The sequence below is a fragment of the Ostrinia nubilalis genome, chromosome 7 (genome assembly GCF_963855985.1).
Source record: "Ostrinia nubilalis chromosome 7, ilOstNubi1.1, whole genome shotgun sequence".
Taxonomy (NCBI): Eukaryota; Metazoa; Arthropoda; class Insecta; order Lepidoptera; family Crambidae; genus Ostrinia; species Ostrinia nubilalis.
The window spans coordinates 15,662,653-15,683,357 of NC_087094.1; the positions used below are offsets into that span (position 1 = coordinate 15,662,653).

At 35.7% G+C, this 20,705-nt stretch overlaps 1 protein-coding gene across 1 annotated transcript in view; it reads left to right on the forward strand.

The window, feature by feature from the left end:
- The first annotated feature begins 285 nt into the window (after window positions 1–285).
- Window positions 286–20,705, forward strand: part of LOC135073401 (very long chain fatty acid elongase 4-like) — a 37,936-nt gene continuing 17,516 nt past the window's right edge. Inside the window, exons 1-4 of the mRNA XM_063967581.1 lie at window positions 286–376; window positions 11,012–11,120; window positions 13,362–13,630; window positions 14,521–14,692. Of these exons, the coding sequence (XP_063823651.1) occupies window positions 11,039–11,120; window positions 13,362–13,630; window positions 14,521–14,692 (523 nt within the window). The 5' untranslated portion in view covers window positions 286–376; window positions 11,012–11,038. The remainder of the gene's footprint in view (window positions 377–11,011; window positions 11,121–13,361; window positions 13,631–14,520; window positions 14,693–20,705) is intronic.

Sequence of the window (20,705 nt, forward strand, 5' to 3'; positions counted from 1 at the left end):
AGCTGTATAACTCCAGGACGTGTGAAACATAAACACGTAATTAAAATTGCATTAGATTTAATGTTATTACATTTTCTCGCGTTTGAGGGCGGGCGGCGCAACGTTACATGGCAACTTATTTAACTTCAAAAATGCCTAAAATGTCCGCTATCTATTGTCCAATTACTAGAATCATTAGGGATAATTATTCATGTGGCTAGCGGAGATCAGGCGGTTACACAACTCTAGTTCACGTAACCATAGGCGACGTTTGGGGCGGCGCGTGCGACGGCGCAGTCCGAATGCGCTGGCGGAAAGAGGCGCGCGCGCTTTCGCGAGTGTAACGGCAGTCACAGTGAACGTGTTGTGGTTTTATTATTATTTTTGTGTGTTTTTGGTAAGTTTCTTCTATGATAAATTGATTATGACAAGATATTCGTATGGTGCAATAAAAATTGAACTCTACTAGGTATTTACAAAATTAAGTTATATGTACACAGAAAACTTCCCCCCAGAAATACTACCCAAAATGCTGAAAGATATTAAAATTAATAATATTTTTTTAATAATTCATCGTGGTTTTTTATTATTTTATTATTTTAAAAGTGGGTGGAGTGCGGCATTGTGAAGAACTAAAAGCTCGGCAGCTTTTATCGTTAGCAGAAGTTTACAAACTTCAGTTTTGGTTCGTTGCTTATTTTGAAACTTGCAGAGGTTCTTCAAACTTAATTTTTCATCAGTTTCTTAGGTTAAGAGAGGTCAATAGCCGACGTAGGTTTGCCTAGTGGCCTATATAGTGTTATGTGATACATCAAGCAATTTTCAGTATACGTATTACATATTTTAATTAGCTAAATAAAATATACTTAATTGAAAAATTTTCTGATACTTATTGCAGTCTAAAATTAATTAAGACGCATATTGCCCTTCCAGCTTTTCTGTCTTCTGCGTATGGTACAGCCGAACTCTTTAATAAATTACTATCCCCTTCTTTAGGGGTAGTGGAGTTGGCTCACCTCGCAGAGGCCAGAAACGCTTGGACTAGGGCATGCCCGGGAGCCGATCCACCTACCTCTCTATCGTCTCAGAGGCAGTGGGACGAGCCGCTCTGTTTGCGTTTTCAGAGTGATCTATTGGCTTCCTCCGAAAATGCTGCAGAGCGTGCTCGCCTACTAGCGGTCTTTCAGGCAGAGTCCGGTTATTGGCTACATGCTCTTCCTTCGGCCAATATCGGGACTCTGCTTGACAGGAGTACACTATCCCTTGCCATTTCCCTTAGACTTGGCGTCAAGACAAACCATCCCCATCGCTGTCGTTGCGGTACTCGCGTCGGTGAGTTAGGACACCATGGCCTCTCATGCCAAATGAGCGCTGGTCGAGTCTCCCGACACGCCTGCATCAATGACGTCATCCGCAGAGCTCTTGTCGCCGTCAATGTGCCAGCAGTTTTAGAGCCTAACGGCATATTCCGTGACGACGGCAAGAGACCTGACGGCATGACGCTCATTCCCTGGAAGCAGGGACGTCCTCTTGTGTGGGACGCAACATGCGCGGATACGCTTGCTCCGTCTCATACAGGAGGTACCTCCCTTGCCGCAGGCGCGGCGGCGGCCTCGGCTGAGTGCTCCAAGCGGCGCAAATATGCAGCTCTCAATGAGAGTTATATATTTGTGCCGTTTGGGGTTGAGACTATGGGACCATGGGGTCCAAGCGCTCGTTCCTTTTATAAGGAACTGGCAAAGAGGCTCACCGAGGTGACCGGTGATCAAAAGGCTGGCAGCTATTTTGGTCAGAGAATTAGCCTGGCCATTCAACGTGGCAATGCTGCCAGCCTTTTGGGCACCATTCCTGACTGCGGCGCTGGGGGTGAAGTATTTTTTATTTTGTAAATAGTTTTTATCATTAGTAATTTTTAAATTTTAGTTTTTAAGTCATTTTAAGTTAATGTAATGTATTATTATAAAATTTATTCCCCATTAAGACTATATTAAAATAAAATATATCATTCGTAAAACAAATAATTATTGCTTTCACGACATGTTTCCTTAAACCGAACGAGTTATTTTTACGATCAATATTATCAGTGATAATGAATATTATTAAGTTAATTTGTTACTTAACTTTGCATGGTGTTGTGTCATACGTAATAACGGAGGCTCCCTACGTATACATTCACTCTTCACCGACCAAACAGCCCGCAGCATTGTTAAAATAATTGCCAATTACATCTTCGTAATACGGCATTGTTCGGAGTACTTACATGGTTTATGTAAACAACACTCACTGTCAAGAAGGCTTCAATTAAGCCGTAAGAAATGCTATGTGTTGTTATAGTATATTTACTTCCTAAGATAGGGTTGAGCTTTAGTCACATAATCATAGTATTTATTTAAGTAAGAGTATAAAAAAGCGTGGAACCCACAAGGTGGACCGACGACATCATTTCCCTGACGCAAAAAAGGCCTATGTTCAGCAGTGGACGTTCTATGGCTGAGATGATGATGATGATTTATAACAAAGTATTTGCTCTATCAAAAACCTTTATGGGATTTCAAGTGAGACTATGAACCTGTTCTTCAGCTTATTTGATGAAATAAATAAGATTCTGTAAAATATTTTACGTTATTGTGACAAATATTTGACAGATTTTCTGTTATTGTCAGATCGGTATTCAGCACTCGCAATGACATGTCACAGAAAGCAGAATTATTCCACGAATCAGCAAATTGACTTCACAAAGTAAAAGGGAATATTTTTGTATCAAAACTCTGGTATTTTGTTTTTATCAAATTTTCAGTCAATTATTTTTCTTTTAACTACATATCTCTCTACGAATAACAAAAATTCTCAAAGACTCTATTTTAAAACGTCAGTCGACTGTACACTCAAATTTCGTTTCAAGTCTGTGACTATTCTAACGCCCGTATTTGCAAAACATTACTATGAGGACGAACAGGGTGACATACGAACGAATCACAGAGCTCTGTGCGTTCGATATGCTGCTTCATTTAAGCAAGAATCATTTGTGAATACGGGCGTTAATCAACTGAAGTTTTTGCTTGACTTATGCTTAAACTTCAAGTTTCGAGTCTAACTAACTTCCCTTTAGTAATAAATCCACAAAACTGTACACAAAGGATGTCTCGATCAGTTGAGACTAATAACGCGTTAATCCCGCAAAAGTTCGAGAAAGTTTAATGCTGTTAGATTGTTGTAATCGAGTTAAGCTGTGGCTACACGATCGTCTGGAAGTTTAGAAGAACATTATCGTCGTTGTGGTCTAGTCGTTAGGGTGTCGGACAGTCTTTGACCTGAGGTCTTAGCTCGCACTAAGCGTTTCGATGACTCTTTTATAATGGGAACAGCTAGGGACTGGAACTCGCTACCTGCTGCTGTCTTTCCTGAACACTATAATCCGGGCCTTTTTAAGGCGAGAGTGAATAGGCACTTACAGGGCAGATAATAATATGTACCATCCTAGACTGCATCTCACTTAACATCAGGTGCGATTGCGCTCAAATACCTGCCTTGTCTTGCATAAAAAAACCATTAACTTTAACAAATGACAAACATCTGTCAAACTTCAAACAAGTTGGCTCAACTGGTTTATAGTCACTTGGATAAATTCGAAATAATCATAATTCTGAGCTATATTTTTAGGCTTTGTCAAAAATGACAGAGAAATTCAATTAAAGAGAGACAAGAAGATAATTGTCGCAATTATAAATCGTCTAAGACGCCAGGTCGCGGGTTCGTTCCCAGCACAATACTAACACTTATGAATAAATCCCTAATTTGTGTGACTCTAAGTATATTGGGGTGTACACAAAAAAAACTGTTTATGTTTCTAGTTCCTTAAAAAGATTTGCTTATTTAGAACTTGTTGGTGCCATGTTATGTCCATGGATATTTAAAAGCTTATATTTCCGAAGAAAAAATCATTTACAAAACCTGAAGTTATTAAACACAAAATCCTTTTTAGGCAGACATAAAAGCTCTGACCGAGTTTTAAAAGATTTTAATAGCTTCGTAAATTTTCTTGGAGAAACTTAGGCAGCGGAGCCAATTAATATCTGGTTAGAATAAACAAGATATTGAAACAATTCAAGCTGAAATTTTGATAAGAACCGCTAATAGCTTTTAAATACAAGATCAAGTTAATAGATATTTTATTTTACTTCAATTTAGTATTATGACAACATTTCAGACTGTTTGACATGTTGATATTCCAATTAGATAATAATGTTAGTTTTAAGTCTGTTTGCTTGCCATGAGTTTACATTATGTGTGCTTGCTAGCGAGCACGTCAAAAAATCTATGAAGATTTTATTTCTTAAATGTAGCCGCTAGGGGCGCTGTACAATATGTCACACATTTAATGTCATTTTTTTACGCAGTCGCTAGCGAGCACACCTAACATAAACTCATGGTAATGCACACTGATTGTGAATTGAACTATCACCGCATGAAGTACTTAGCGCCCAGCTTAGCTAAGCTTCATCGCACTTGTACTATACCGACACATTGACTAATTTTAAGTACCTACAGACGGTGGCTCGACAAGTGATCTTATGTAGTATCTATTCCTACATCATATTCATGGAAGATTTGTTTAGATTGGCACTAAATATAAGTAATACCAGTAGCTAACTGGCCACTCTAACTATTGCCCCCAATGGGATTCAAACCTGAAAACGCAGCTGGTTATGATCCGGCAGGACCAAATAAGAGTTGCGCGGAAGAACACTCAGTAAAAAAATCCCAATTATGGCATCGAGAAAGTAATCCAGATCAACTTTACGTAAAACTGAATCAGGTCATCGCGCGACCACTTTGCTCGCATTACGAGTCGACCCTTCGATCATTACTGACCACTTACAGTTTTTGGTAATCATTACGTAAATGCTATACATACGCGTAACATTGTTTACACTAATTTTGCGCAATTGAATTTGCCATATCTTTTTGTTTAGTTATTACTACAAATATTAAGTTTTTATTACAGTAGCGTTCGTTGATACAATAGGGTTTGATGACATATTCTATCTATAATATTATAATAATAGACTATAGATAATTACAACTGACAGTCAGCTTAATATAAAATTTTATAGAAAAAAAGCTTTGGTTTTAGCTTTGTCACTGCTGAGTGTGAAATTCTATATAATTAGGATGATTTAAAGCGTTTTCAATACAAAATTTGAAACGAGGAAACTCTAAAAGCATCGCTGTCCTTTTGTGTATTCACAAGACTCAAAATTAACAAGTTGCTCGATTTCACATCTCAATGACACTAGCCAGGTCATGCAGCGATAAACACATAAATGAAAATTGATAACACTAAAGCTAAGGGCGTACGCTTATTTATAAACTATCTCAAGAATAATAATGGAAGAAAGTTACTCCTAATGGTAGATGAGAATTTTGTACATACAACTAATTGATTTACCTACGTAAAATAACTTTGCCCTCACTATGTTTAAGTCTAAAGGCTGATTTACACGTATTAAGTAGTTAAGTAGGTAACTTAATTTTAAGCGATTAAATTGCATGTAAACGTACTTGATACTTAAAATTACAACTAAATTTTAACTTGCCACTTGCTACTAAATTGAAAGAAAGAAAGAAAGAAAAAATGTTTATTCAGTATCATCATTATGTGTTTACACGCAATTAATCACTTAAAATGAAGTTAAAATTTAGTTAACTAGGTGCTTATAGCTTTTACAGGCAAACTCATAAGACTGATTACATTGTTAACGACTAAACAGGTCGATTTTATTCATACTTTGAGTTAACTGATATGTCTGTACTGTTTATTGAAAGCTCCCGCAAAAGCCTTCTAACAAATATGAAAGACTTGTCATAACAAACGTAAATGAATGCAGAAAATCTGTTTAAAAATTAATATTTGTAATTAAACTTAACATAGAGAAAACTCAAAGACCACACAATTGAAGAAAATGACTTCGCAATATGAAACACATAGTTAACATGCTTGGATTTTGAATGCAACTACAAACTAGGGAAAAATTTTGTTATACTTGATTGCGTTTCCCGTCTGTTTCTAACTAACAGTAAAAAAATATACATTGTATTTTGTATATTGGCGAAAGTATTTCTAAGAAATTGAAAGAGAAACTATTTTTTTGTTAGTTTAGTTTCTCACGTTCAGTAATATTGAGAAAATAAATTAAACAGTTTTTGACTATCACCATCATCATCACCAGCAATAAGCTCAATGGCTCTGGGCCATTAACCATAACCATACGAGTAACTAGGTCATTGGGTTAACCTGGATGAAGTTCTACCCACGCTTCTAATCTTCATTTCATGGTAGCATATCGAGAACCTGTTACCTTAATGGTCTATTGTGTTTGTTTATGTATTATTTACTATGATTATTAATGTCAATATCCAATTTCTTATTCAGATAAGGCAAATTATGGATCCGATTTTTCTCACACAATGGTTCAACTTTTAAAATGATTTTTTTTTGTGACAGGAGGCAAACGAGCAGACGGATTGATGTGTTTTGCATTTCAATGGTATCAATATTGACGTAAGGCAAACCAATATCTATCTTACATCACATTTTATTGGGTGTGTTCAATTGTAGAAGTGCGTAACTGGAGATAGGCTCTTCGCTAATAAAAAATAACGTTTGCTTCGTAACTCTATAAAATTTTCCATTGATATTTTTGCCAACAGCTGAACAAATAAACACGTTCTCAAGCTCATTCCCATCAGTCACGACCACTTGATAACCAATCGACAGGTTCATTCCGCTTGAAAAGACACTTCACAAAGCAATCGAAAGTGCTTCAAGGGCGTTCAAAGCCGCGGCACAAAGTAAACTATCTATACGGAAACTCAACGGAACATGATTCTGAGAGGCTCAGTATAGTGCAGCTTTCTCTTTCTTTCATATGCGCGTGCGCACTCTGCGTCCCTGTCTGGACTTTCACTCATGATCGCTTGAGATGCGGTGATCATTGGTGCTTTTTATCGGTCACCTTTAGTGGGTTAGCTGTCTTCGGTTCCGTAGGTTAGTAGGTGCGAGTTAGGTTTGATGTTTTATCATAGAAGTATAACTTTTATTATAACGACACATAGATACTGCGGAAGCAATTTCAAATCTCGCTGGTGGCATAAGCTACTGCTTAGTGTGATGACAACGTCAAAATGATAATATCGACGGTGTGAACATTTTAATATTCGTAGTTGATTTCCAGTCTAATCTTATTATGGAATGTACAAAGCTTTGCTTAATAAAGTAATACATACCTATTTCTTAACTAACGGCCGCCCGCGACTTCGTACGCGTGGATCTCGTTTTATTCCCTTATGGGTTGAATTTTGCAAAATTAAACCTTAGTGAACACCTACATTCTAAAAGGAACCTCCATGCAAAATTATGTCTCCTAGCACTTGTAGTTTCTGAGATTTCTTGATGAGTGAGTGAGTGAGTGGGACCTTTTGCTTTTATAGATATAGATATCGACTTCAAGTTGCTTTTCTCAAAACACTTATCTTGTCATCAAAGTACGTTGAACCAGTCGAACCTATGAATAAACTAAAATAACCCTTGATAGAGCCTATAACTTTTCATCAATCAAGAAGATCATTATTGCCAAACACAAGTAAATATTAATTACATTTCAGCTTAATACATTTAAATAACAAAGACCCTAATTACATTTGACGCTAACTTTGATTGGAGTTCGGGCCATAAATGATGTTCCTGATATTATAACTAATTCAACGATCCTAGCTCTAAAACTAAAAATTTGTTCAAACGTTCCCTAGGTCGTTATTAATTAAATCAAATCTTCTACAATTCCATTGTTTCGTTGTTCTGAATGAATGGGACTCAATTTGAACTATTTTCTCGTAAACAGACTATTTGTAAAAAAATAACAAAACTGAAAATAATTTACGCCTTAAGTGGAATTGGAACACTATCGATCCAAAATATTTGATTCTCAGAAGGGGAAAAAAATATTACTTTTGCCCGGGCACAGGATATTCGCACTTATTTAAGATAAGAAAGGAAATCCATACCTCTTCTACTCGTAGTTCAGAGAACTAATTTGTTGTAATATTGTATGTGTTCCAAGAACAATGTTAAACATAGGAAGCAAATCGTAATAAGGAAATAACTTGCATAGTTTTTTTGTAACCGTTATTGGTACCGTTTGAAAGAGCTCGTGAAGCACTAACATGATCAGTAACCAGTTTTTCGTTATCATGTATAGTTTAGAGATAAATCGAGTGAGATCACTTATTGTTTCCACCCTGTATATTAGCGATGAAAGAAATCTATCTGCAGAGTGAAATTACAACTTCTGTCGAATGCTAATATAATAAACGATCAAGATATTAAATTGTACCCTCCCTGTAAACTGTAGGTACATTTTGTCTTGAATTTTTCATTGTGTTAAAAATAATAAATTATTTTCTTAGTGGATCCCCAAATGTACTTCACACTAGACATACAATACCGAATTTAATCGATGGGTTGTTTATTATAACGAAGCACCTTTTCAAAACACACTTTCTACCGAAACGTCTTGCCTAGGTTATTGATGACTTTCGGGTCGGCGAACACCTACGTAGGATAATAAACACACAGTGTTCTTTAAAAAATATATTTTAAGGAAGTAAAGTTGTTTAGGACGCCCACCTAGCTGATGTGGCTGGATAAAAAAGATATTTTCATGATTATTTTTTCTTCTTAACTCGAAGGTCGAGAATGCCTTATGGCATTAAGTTGCCTTATGTTTCAATTTATTTGGCACTAAAGATTAAATAAATAAATTATTTTAGCTTAGTTCTTGGTATACAATCGGCTTAATGCAAAGCATTAGAAAAATTGGAGATTCATCTAATGAAAAGAAAATTTTCATTCCAAAAACGCCCCTCTGATAGGGAAAATGGTGAATAAACTTGTAACTCACGTGAATAAAGTATTTTTCCGTTATTTTTATTAGTAAATAGAGTTGTTACAAATCAACTCGGAAAGCGGAAGCTTCCGTATGTCGCAACCTCAAGCAATGTAAACTTTATTATTGCTACCATACAAACTTACGTAAACGTCTGCAACGTTCGGTCATTGCAATTTGTGTGTTTTTCCGAACTTATAAAGCTGTTTTGAATTGAATTGAAGCTCGGTCGATTTATGTTTTTGTACACACAAAATACGGTAAGTATTTATGTTTCATTTTACCAAAACCGTTCGCCACGTGGAAAAACATTTCCTTCGACGGTTTCTTCTTCCTAAAAATCTAAATCTATATTGCTTTGACTTAGCTCACGTGAAAGCAAATAACACAATACCTCGAAAGCCTTATAGGCATCATAAAAGAAAGCAAAAAAGGTTACGACTTTTGACTTAGCATTTAAGAAAACGAAAGTCGATACCTATTGGCATTTGGCACACTTTGGCCTCTTGTTTGGTGAATTAGTGAAAATGGGCCGAAAAAATATTTGACACACTTGTCTAGATTAACGGTTATTTTGACGACACAGTTTTCTAATGAGTTAATAACTGTCAAGCTGACAATGGGCTTAACCTATGGTTTTAATCTGCCTTTCATCTTGTAGTCTCGGAACTTGGAATCCGATATAGTCATTTTTCATGGCTCAATCGTAACTTGTGGAAATCATTGAGAGAGCCTATGTTCAGCAGTGAACGTCCTATGGCTGACAATGATGATGATGATGATGACTAACTAACTTTAGTAAGATCGTTTTTATTTTCATAAAATCAATTTTCAAAGCTCAACACTGGCAACAAATACATAGAGCCAGATTTAAATTTGATTTAACTCTTGGGAATGAAATTCAGAAGGAGGCACGAGTGATACTGCGCTGGGCAACGTAATTGTATCAACTCATCAACCCAGTGTACGGATTTGTTTATTAATTTTTTGTTCCATATTGCACAACATTTTTATGAATAGTTGATTCAAAAAAGATGAGAGTGACATAAAAATGAAAACAGCAATGAAACGCTTCCATTTTGTTGTACCATAGTGCAATTTTGTCTTAACTCAAGAGAAGCCAAAACAACAAACCCGAATGTTAATATTTTAATCTGGTAATTAATTATGGTTTAGTTTCATTCAAACTGAATAATAGAGTTTGCAAATTTGTTGAGTGGCGTGTAATAACATCGTGATGCGGGTTGAATGGACTGATCCATTTGAGATTTTGTTTTAATTGTTTATTCCACAATAACGGCTTAACAAATTAAACATTAGCATTTAATTTAGTTATAACAGGTGCAATTTTCCAACAAAAATGTTTCACTGTACCTAAAAAGTATTATAAAATGATGCATAATAATATGTATCTTCTTCCTAATAACATAATTTAGATGAGCTCACGCAAGATTTCTATTACAGTGATAAGTTTGTGGAGTTATTTCCCATCTCCTATTAAGATTATTACAGGAAAATTTTAACATCATTGATTGTGATTACTCAAGCTACAAATTATGATCAACGTCGTTAAAAATGTAATTACTTTTACATTGTAGTTTTATACCTAGGAAGAATATCTCATTACTTGTACAGTAACTATTGTCTTGATCCGTAAGAATATTATATCAATGTAGCTAATACACAATAATAAGGCCATTGTGGAAATCATTGGGAGAGGTCTATGTTCAGCAGTGACTGTGGACGTCCTATAGCTGAAATGATGATGATGATGAATACACAATGTAAGGTACTAAATAGCAAACTAAACTCCAGACCTGGATTCGGTTTAAAAAATAATGTACCTACTTTTTATAAACTGACTAGAAAAGGAACCTAATCTGAGCCACTACGTTCAAGACAATTTACTCACACTGTACTACAATAATTCATCCTTGTGCCTGCTCTTCTGTGATTTGTCTTGGGCCCCAAAGGGTTTTGCAAATTCAACAAAAGGTTCAACTTTTGGGGAATATTACGTATTCCTTTTGCGAAGTGAAATATTTCTGTTATATCATGTTTTATTTACAGTCTTTGTTTTGTTTCAGGTACTAGTATAGCAAATAGTAACAAAAATGGCGGATATTATAGTGAATTCAACGCAAAGTGTGTTAAAAGAAACATACGATTATTACCTATGGACATTATCACTTTCAGGTAAGTGCGTCTATTTTCTTTTAAAAAAGGAATATATCTATTATTTTTGGAGATATTCAAACACTCGCCTAATTTTACATTAAAGTATTTACAGTACTCACAATAGACTGAAAGACTTAGGCTGCCTGTCCACTACTTATAGCGGAGCGAAATGATAGAGTGGTGAGCGAGCTAAAAATCCAAAACTAGGAGCGAATACAAATGACCAGTCGCGACTAGCTCCCCGTATGGAAAAAGCGCAGTCCACATCAGGTGAGATACAGGCCAAGAGCTTCCTCGTTGTGCATAAAAAAAATCTTCGCCCCGCTATCAACGGTAGCTCTACGTCTATTGACAAAGTCCGCAACTTGGCTCCGCATTACTCTTACTTCGCTCCGCTCCGGTAGACAGGCAGCCTTACTAAAAAATGTCTTTTGCGGCTCATATTTTTATTCTAAATTTTTCAATGAGATCGGTATTAGGTAGGTACTCGTAAGTATTTTTTTGCGTTGTGAAAGTATCGAAAAGTAATGAAAAACATCTTGAATTGAAGCTAACGGAGATTATCGTATATGCAAGATAAATAAGATATTATGAAAATGGTTTATTTATAAGTAAAAACGTTTATATTTTTATTCAAGTACTAAGCCTAAACGCCGATATCGGGTCAGGTCGTTACGTTAATGGATGTTTACTTAGGCTTATCATTTCTAAAATAATCCTAGTTTATTTTTAAAAGTATAGCCGTCTAGGAATAAAAAATAAGGATCATTTATGTATTAATCACGGGACATTAACCCAAGATCAAGCAAGTCTAGCTGCTTGAAATATATTAGACTAAGGAAAAAGACCGTCCTGTTACAACTGCCTACCTCGCAACCAAGTTTAATTCTCCTGAGCATACCTACGCATAACGAAAAAGAAAATCAAGTAAATTATAGTACTCGTAAGAATAAATTAAGGACGAATATTAAAGCACTGCCTATTTCTAAAAATACTAGTACGACTAGACAAGCAATTTCGACGAACACGATTATTTCCCTAAGGAAATGCGCAAAATTAAAGGAACGCGACGATCTGGTAATGATCGCGGGATGAACCTGGATGCGGGCAGCGCACGACCGTTCATTGTGGAAAACCTTGGGGGAGGCCTTTGTCCATCAGTGGACGTCATTTGGCTGAAACGAACGAACCAAAGGATCGCGATACGTCAGTGACCTAGAGCTTAATTAAATTGTCTATGAACATTCAGATATTGTCTATATTAAGGACTCTACACACCAAGCCCGCCGATAGCCCGGTTTGATGTCGGCTGCTTTATTTCTAAAGAATCATGTCAAGATTTGTACTTTCTATGACTTTTGAAAACATGTCAAAAGTCGACGACCCATGTCGGTGCGTTAGCGGGTTTGCTGTGTCGACTGACTGCATTAGAATGTCAAAATGAAAATGAAAATATTTTTATTGAATAAACACTTTTAAATTACAAAATATTTTATGTGCCGCTCTCGTAAAAGGTTAACCTGTGTAACGAGAGTCAGGCTCCTCCTCAAGAGCATAATTATACTAAATCAGTGTTAATACTTACACAAACCATCATAAATGGCAGCTCGTAAGCACTTGTAGTAATAAATTTGACACCAGTGTCATATTCTATGTATGTATTTACAACTTTCTTAATGAAGGCCTTGTATTTCAATGACAATCGATTGAACTTTGAAGCCTCAATAATTTCCAGTGTTCCCAGTGTTAATTACAACTCTCTTCCATTTAATTGTTATTGACGTGTATTGATTCAAACTATTATTACAGCCACAACGAGTTGTTTGCCAGTCATTGATATCTCTTGGGACAAGTAATTTAACATAAATTTAAACCTCTAGCTCGTAATTTAACTTTAACAACGTCTTCATCAGAAATCACTTCAAACGAAAATCAGTTTCGAGACAAGCCCTGGCGCGGTCTTGATGTATGCTTTTGTCAGAGGGGCACAACCAGCTATCTGTCCACTTGTGTATCTCTTTCTTTCTTCATGTGTGCTTGTATACCTTTCTTTCAAATAAAAAATATTCTATTCTGTTCTTCAAAAACCTAACATGTTAATAACCTAATCGAATAGCTAGGGACTGGAATTCGCTGCCTGCTGCTGTCTTTCCCGAAGGCTATAATCCGGGCCTTTTCAAGGCGAGAGTGAATAGGCACTTACAGAGCAGATATGTACCATCCTAGACTGCTAAAAAAAATGTATACTCATTGTTACAGATAACAGAACGAAAGGATGGCCGCTCGTAGACTCACCCCTACCCACAGTATTCTACACACTCCTCTACCTCTTTATCGTGTGGATAGGCCCGAAGATCATGAAGAACCGACAGCCGTTCAAGCTGACCTGGCTACTGGTCCCGTACAACCTGGCGATGGCTGGACTAAACGCCTACATCGCTGTTCGCCTTCTAACAGCGTCTTTTAGGCTGAGGTACAGCTACATTTGCGAGCCGTGCCGGCAGAAATACGATTCTGATGAATTACAGGTAAAAACTAATTTAACTAAATTATAAATAACTTGAAAAAATCAAACTGCCTAAGGCGGGAATCGAACCCACGACCTTTCGCTTGCCGGGCGACTGCTCTTCCATCTGAGCTTCTTAGACACTAGATGTGCTAGTCAAAATTTTCAAGTGTAAATACGCTTTGGACAGTTGCCGCTTTAGGGAGTTAAATTTTTTCAAGTTATTAATAATTTGTTTTGTAATACGACTCTATACGCTAACTTTTAATAATTATTTCTAACTAGGCTAAAATCTATTGCGCATTTTCTTTCCTATGGTATAATAGAGCCTAAATTAAATACGCAAAGGGGCTTTTTCTTACGTACAAATATTTCTAAGAAACTGATAGAGAAACTGGAATATAAAACACAGTTTCATACAGACCTTATAGCTCATCAAACATCTATTTTATAGGATGTTAGCTTCATAATATGAGCAGTAGAAAAATCACGTTAATGGAACTAAAAGCTAATAAAATCTTTGTAAAGAGACAGACAGTATAAAAACCAGAGTTTGTCTCTATAGGAATAAGTCGAAAAGAGTCTGTTTGAATCATTAGCGACAAACGGCCTTTGAAGAAAGTAATATAAAACAAAATTAATCTCATAGCAAACGCAATGTCGAAGAGGCTTTGTATTAAAATACTTTTAGTCAAAGTCAAAATTTCTTTATTTGTATAGACTTATTATATTTTATAGTGCTTACAAATCGTCAAATATTTTGCTCTTAAGGAGCCTCTACAATCTACATGTCTCATAATCTTTTTACCCTACCCTACTAGGTATGTACCTAAGTACATATTTTGGCCTAAATGTTTTTTTTTTCATTTTCAAGGTTATTCTATCGTGTTCATAATGTATTTTTACTTTCAGATAGCAGATGCAGTATGGTGGTACTACTTCTCGAAGCTCCTAGAGTTCTGTGATACGTTCTTCTTCATCCTACGAAAGAAGGATGAGCAGTTGACGTTCCTCCATGTATACCACCACTCCACTATGTTCTCGTTCTGGTGGATTGGGATCAAATGGGTGCCAAGTGGATCAAGTAAGTTTACATTTTAAATAAAAGTTAACAAAAAAAAGGTCTTGTAAGAAGGTCACAACAAAATATAAAACTTCTGAACCAAAAGTTACCAGCACCAGGAAAAATTCCGTCAAAATCCGGATTTTCCAAATCCGCACTTTCATTATCTTGACAATAGCAGAATATTTTCAAGAATTTAACAGCCGGGCTTTGCTTGGCCTTATTTTGATACTATGCGTTGTGCTCTGGTGCTCTTCAGATTTATGGTTTGAATAAGAATGAATAGCCTGTCAAACAAAACAAATAAACAAATAATCGCGCGTATGCTGAGCATCAAGTGCCTTAGTACTACGAATGCAAATAAAAAAGCTATATTTTTCCGAAAAACCATGCTCAGCTCTTGCCCATTTATTGCCACGAAGCAGTGGCAGGGTTAAAATAATACTGGGACGTGAAAAAACGCTTGAAAGTGACTTTTTAAAAGGCTATTTGTAAAAAATAAATTACTTTTTTGAGATTATAGTTCAGATATTATCTTTGGTCGTGAATAGTTGTGATTTGCGAAATTTCATGTATTTATTACTTATTTTATGTATAATCACCAAGCTACCATTCTGCCTGTAATGTATGACAATGTTTTATTTGCTTCCCGACCTACGTTTGGCCCGTGCCTACTCAGTTTACGCTCGTGTTGGCAAATTTAATACCACCTTGATTCTTTGAACTCGACTATCGGTGTTTTTAAAATTTATCTGAATAAAATATATATTGATATTTCAGCTTCAGAGTCAAAGAAACTTATTTTCTTTTGATTTAGTCCAATTATAGTTATCTACAATTGGACTGGCAACAATTTTAACCGTGGCTGGAATAATCTGTGTTAATAATTAATGTGCAACACGAGTAAAAGGATAAACGCTGTAATTAATCGTACTGATTTAATTAAATGCAATGAAGGAAAATTCAAATACATTTTGAGCTCTGAAATGGAAAATTAATCTGCTCGAATTAATAACTAAAATACTCGGAGATTTAATAGAATATTCATTATTTTAAAATGTAATTGAATAATTTCATTTCAGACTTTGAGAATTAAATCTTTGGTGCTTATTAAATACAATGATTTCCTTAATTATTTAATTTTAATCTAAGTATTTTTTTGGTATTATCACGTCGAATGAAAATACGTAAGTTTAAATAAGTGAGTTTAGGATTAATTACTTTGCCTCTTTATTTTATAAGTAGACTAGCTGTGCCCGCGACTTCGTCCGCGTGGAATAATGACTTTGGGTAGGCACTTTTAATAATTTAGTCTAATTATTTTACAAATAGCTTTTTCCCGCGACTTCGTCCGCGGAGAAGTCGAAAACGTTCTCATACGATTTTTAAATGTTTTTAACGTTATTAACTAAATGTTTGAATACTTATAAAATATAAAAATCTTAAAGGTTAAATAAACATATGCTATTTTGCTGCGATGATATTTTAAAACTGCGATATCTCCTAAGATATTTATTGAAATCGAATGGTGTAAAGGGCAAGTATGTTAAAATTAAATACTTGTGGTGAATAATTTATTTATTTGGATTAGGATTAATATCATGTTTATAAAAACACCTTCGCAAATAATGCATTATTTTAAAACAGTTTTTTTTGCATAAAAAAGGTTACTTTGAGCCAACCTTAAAAGATAGACATATGCTGTCGTGGACTTTTTTTTAGAACTTTTAAAGGGGAACAATCCTGTCATACATGGTTTTTGCGAAACTTTAACCGTTTACGCAGCGTCAGCTCTCAAAAGGAAAAAAATCACTGATTTGAAACATTCGTCATTGGTGCTCCGCTCCTATTGGTCTTAGCGTGATATTATACAGTGTGTCCGGGCATGTAGTGATCAAACTTTAAGGGCGAAATGTAGGGACAATTTTATCGATAAAAATACTTCAAATTTGGGGCTTGACCGATTTATCGCAAAATTACAAGGATTTAAGTTTTTAATTTTTAGTTTTCACCTCTTCCTTCAAAAAAAAGTGAAAGCGTGGGTAGCTTAACATTAATAAGCAAATATTTTATATGATGCGATAGCCAATAAAATTCTCTTTTAGTAGAAGTAGAAAACAAAAACAAGTTTCATACATTCCGTGGTTGAGGATTCCGGGTGAAGCTCGCTTCCACCTTCGGCCTGATCGTCACTTACCATCAGGTGAGATACAGGCCAAGAGCTTCGTTGTGGATAAAAAAAAAAAAAATATGGGAGTAAGAATGGATTTAATTAGAAAAATACATGATTTTTTTCACTTCTTTTTCAGTTATTTTCACAAGAAAAACCAGGTCATTAATGTATGTTTTATTTGCATTGTATTATTAGTGTTTGAGCTATTCTACAAACCGAATGTAAATTTATTAGTCTACGTCTATTAGTTTCGACGCAATTGTTGAACAAAGATACCCCTTCCCAGCCGGTTTCATAGCGCTGCTAACATGCGAAAATGCACTGCCTGAAAGAATCACACGACCTATTCCGACGCGCTATGGAACCGGCTGGGAAGGGGTATCTTTGTTCAACAATGACGTCGAAACTAATAGACGTAGACTAATAAAATTACATTCGTTTTGTAGAATAGCTCAAATACTAATAATACAATGCAACAAAAACATACTTTAATGACCTGGTTTTTCTTGTGTTGGAAAATAACTGAAAAAGAAGTGAAAAAAGTCATGTATTTTTCTAATTAAATCCATTCTTACTCCCATAAAATGTATGAAAATTGTGTCTGTTTTCTATGGAACCGGCTGGGAAGGGGTATCTTTGTTCAACAATGACGTCGAAACTAATAAACGTAGACTAATAAAATTACATTCGTTTTGTAGAATAGCTCAAATACTAATAATACAATGCAAAAAAAACATACTTTAACGACCTGGTTTTTCTTGTGTTGGAAAATAACTGAAAAAGAAGTGAAAAAAGTCATGTATTTTTCAAATTAAATCCATTCTTACTCCCATAAAATGTATGAAACTTGTGTCTGTTTTCTACTTCTACTAAAAGATAATTTTATTGGCTATCGCATGATATAAAATATTAGCTTATTAATGTTAAGCTACCCACGCTTTTACTTGTTTTTGAAGGAAGAGGTGTAAACTATATGCCTACAGCATATGCCGTGGCCTTCGTCACCGTGGGCCACGGCATATGCTGAGTGGGGTCCCGTTGCAGTGGGCATCTTGTTGGTGAATGGGTGGCACTGCTCAGTTTACTCTTGTTTTTATTTTTTCTTCTTTTATTATTATGTGCCACTGTCATGTCTATGTAATTGCCTGTATTTGTGTGATGTCCATTGTAATAAATGTATCTTTCTTTCTTTCTTTCTAAACTAAAAATTAAAAACTTAAATCCTTGTAATTTTGCGATAAATGGGTCAAGCCCCAAATTTGAAGTACTTTTATCGATAAAATTGTCCCTAGATTTCACCCTTAAAGTTTGATCACTACATGCCCGGACACATTGTATAGCTTAAAGCCTTCAGGGACTAACGGGCTATCCAACACAAAAATAATTTTTCAAATCGGTCCAGTAGTTCCTGAGATTAGCGCGTTCAACCAAACAAACAAACAAACTCTTCAGCTTTATAATATTAGTATCGATGTGCTTTGAATTTAAACTTAAGTCTCTTAAATACACTAGGCCTTTGGTTGTTGAATCGTAACAGCTGTTTTCAGAATTTTAATGAACAATCTGTTAATATTCAAAACACCAGATGCGTGTTCAAATTTTCAAACTAATGAGAGACAAGTTTTAAGGGCTTTTTTTGTATAAAAACCTGAACTTCATTTACATACTTAGTAACTGTTATGTAATGTTGTTAACACAACAAATGCGAAGATTTCCTCTTTACAAGACTTTCTCACGAGAACCCATTTCATTCAACATAGCTCTGTCAAAAACGATAACAGGATCTTAGATCTCGTGTTATGCCACTCAGACTCATTTTGCGAGGTCATTGAGTCTCAATGCCTTAGTCGGCGTGACAGTCATCATCCACCCTTGGATATAAGAATGAAGGTAATCAGAAAGCCCACACTAAAGGTAAAAGATGCTAAGAGATGCTGTTTTAATAAAACTGATTTCCCCAACTGCATCGCAGAACTTTCCCAAATTGACTGGAGCCAAAACGAAAATTTAAACTGTGACGATTTTTTGCCTACTTTTTATAGCCACTTAACTGATTGCATAGATAAACATACTCCTAAAGCGATGACTAAGAAAAGCTATCCACGATGGTTTTCTCGCTCTTTAATTAAAATTTTGATGGAAAAGGACAAATACCACAGAAAGTACAAAAGATTCGGCAACCCGCGTGATTTCGACACCTATTCAATGCTGAGAGCAAGAGCTAAATCTATGTATGATATTAATTTTAAATCTTATATTCGCATGGTCGAGGACAGCTTGAAGAGTGACATAAAGGTCTTCTGGAACTATACGAAGCCTAGAAGAAACACAAACGAGCTACCTTACCAAATGTTTTATGGCAGTGATCACGCCGATAGTGGCAACGACATAGCCAATTTATTTGCTAATCATTTTGCCTCTGTTTGCAGTAAGCCTTCTACAAACCTGTATACACCAGACTTTCCTGAGGCGTGTCACTCTATTTCCTCAATTGTAATCACTCGTAAAGAAATTGAATAAATTAGCTCTTAAATCATTAAATGTGTCTAAAGGTCCTGGCCCGGATGGTATTCCTCCTGCATTTGTGAGGAAATGCGCTGGTGTTTTGATTGAACCACTGCATATATTATTTAACAAAAGCCTCAGCACCGGCTACTTTCCAATACTATGGAGGAAGGCCGTCGTGGTTCCAATTCACAAGTCGGGCAAAAAATCTGATGTCACAAATTACAGGCCAATCAGCATATTATGTTGTTTTTCAAAAGTTTTCGTAAGCCTCATATGTAAGCACATAAACTTCCATCTAAAACACATAATAAGCCCCAGACAACATGGTTTTGTCAAAGGCCGTTCCACTTCTTCCAATTTATTATGCTACATCCACTACCTGAATATCGCTCTCAACAAGCGTGTACAAGTAGATTCCCTGTACATAGACTTTGCCAAGTCGTTCGATAAAGTCGATCACAACATCTTAATCGATAAAGCATATCACGTCGGCATTCACGGCTCACTTTTGCGTTGGTTAACTTCTTACCTGTCTAACAGAACACAAATTGTAAAAGTATATGGATACGAGTCTGCACCATTTGTTCCTCATTCTGGTGTGCCACAGGGCTCTAATTTGGGCCCCCTTCTGTTCACTTTGTTCATTAACGATTTGATTGACTCGATCTCATGCGATTGTCTCGCCTACGCCGACGACTTAAAGATTTTCACGAGGCGTAAACTAAGAACATACGAGGCTAGACTTGAGCATTTTAATGTGAGCACCCTTCAGTCAAGACGCGATGTGGCTAGTTTGTCGACACTTTACAAAATCATAAACTCTTGAGTGGGACACAGGGGATTTGTTAAGCCATTTTTCATTTAAAACGGGGGGAAGTACAAGAGCACGAAAGCTTTTTTTCTCATCCAACGTGCAGTTATAATGTAACGTACAACGACCCCGTCTATCGAATGTGCAGAGCCTACAATGGCTTGAGTAAGGAAGTGGACCTATTTTCGCAGTCTTATTCATCTTACTTAAAGATATGCAAGTGTAAGTTATAATAGAGCCATTTATCTGTGAAGTTTTTGTTTTGGAACTATTTTTGTATAAGATTAAACTAAACAGTCGTGTCATGTACTAAGCAAATGTCGTGTATAGCTATAACTGGAGTGCAAATTTATTTGATGTACCTTATTTGTAAAAACTAATTTGTACTCTGTTGCTGTACCTAAATAAATAAATAAATAAATAAGTAATATTAGAGCTTAAAAAAATTCTGGTTTGAAGAAGCAATTTTACGAATTCAAGACGATAATATAATATTTAGCTGTAAAGTGGTTCGTTTTTCGTTTGGTGGTCGTTTAGGTCTC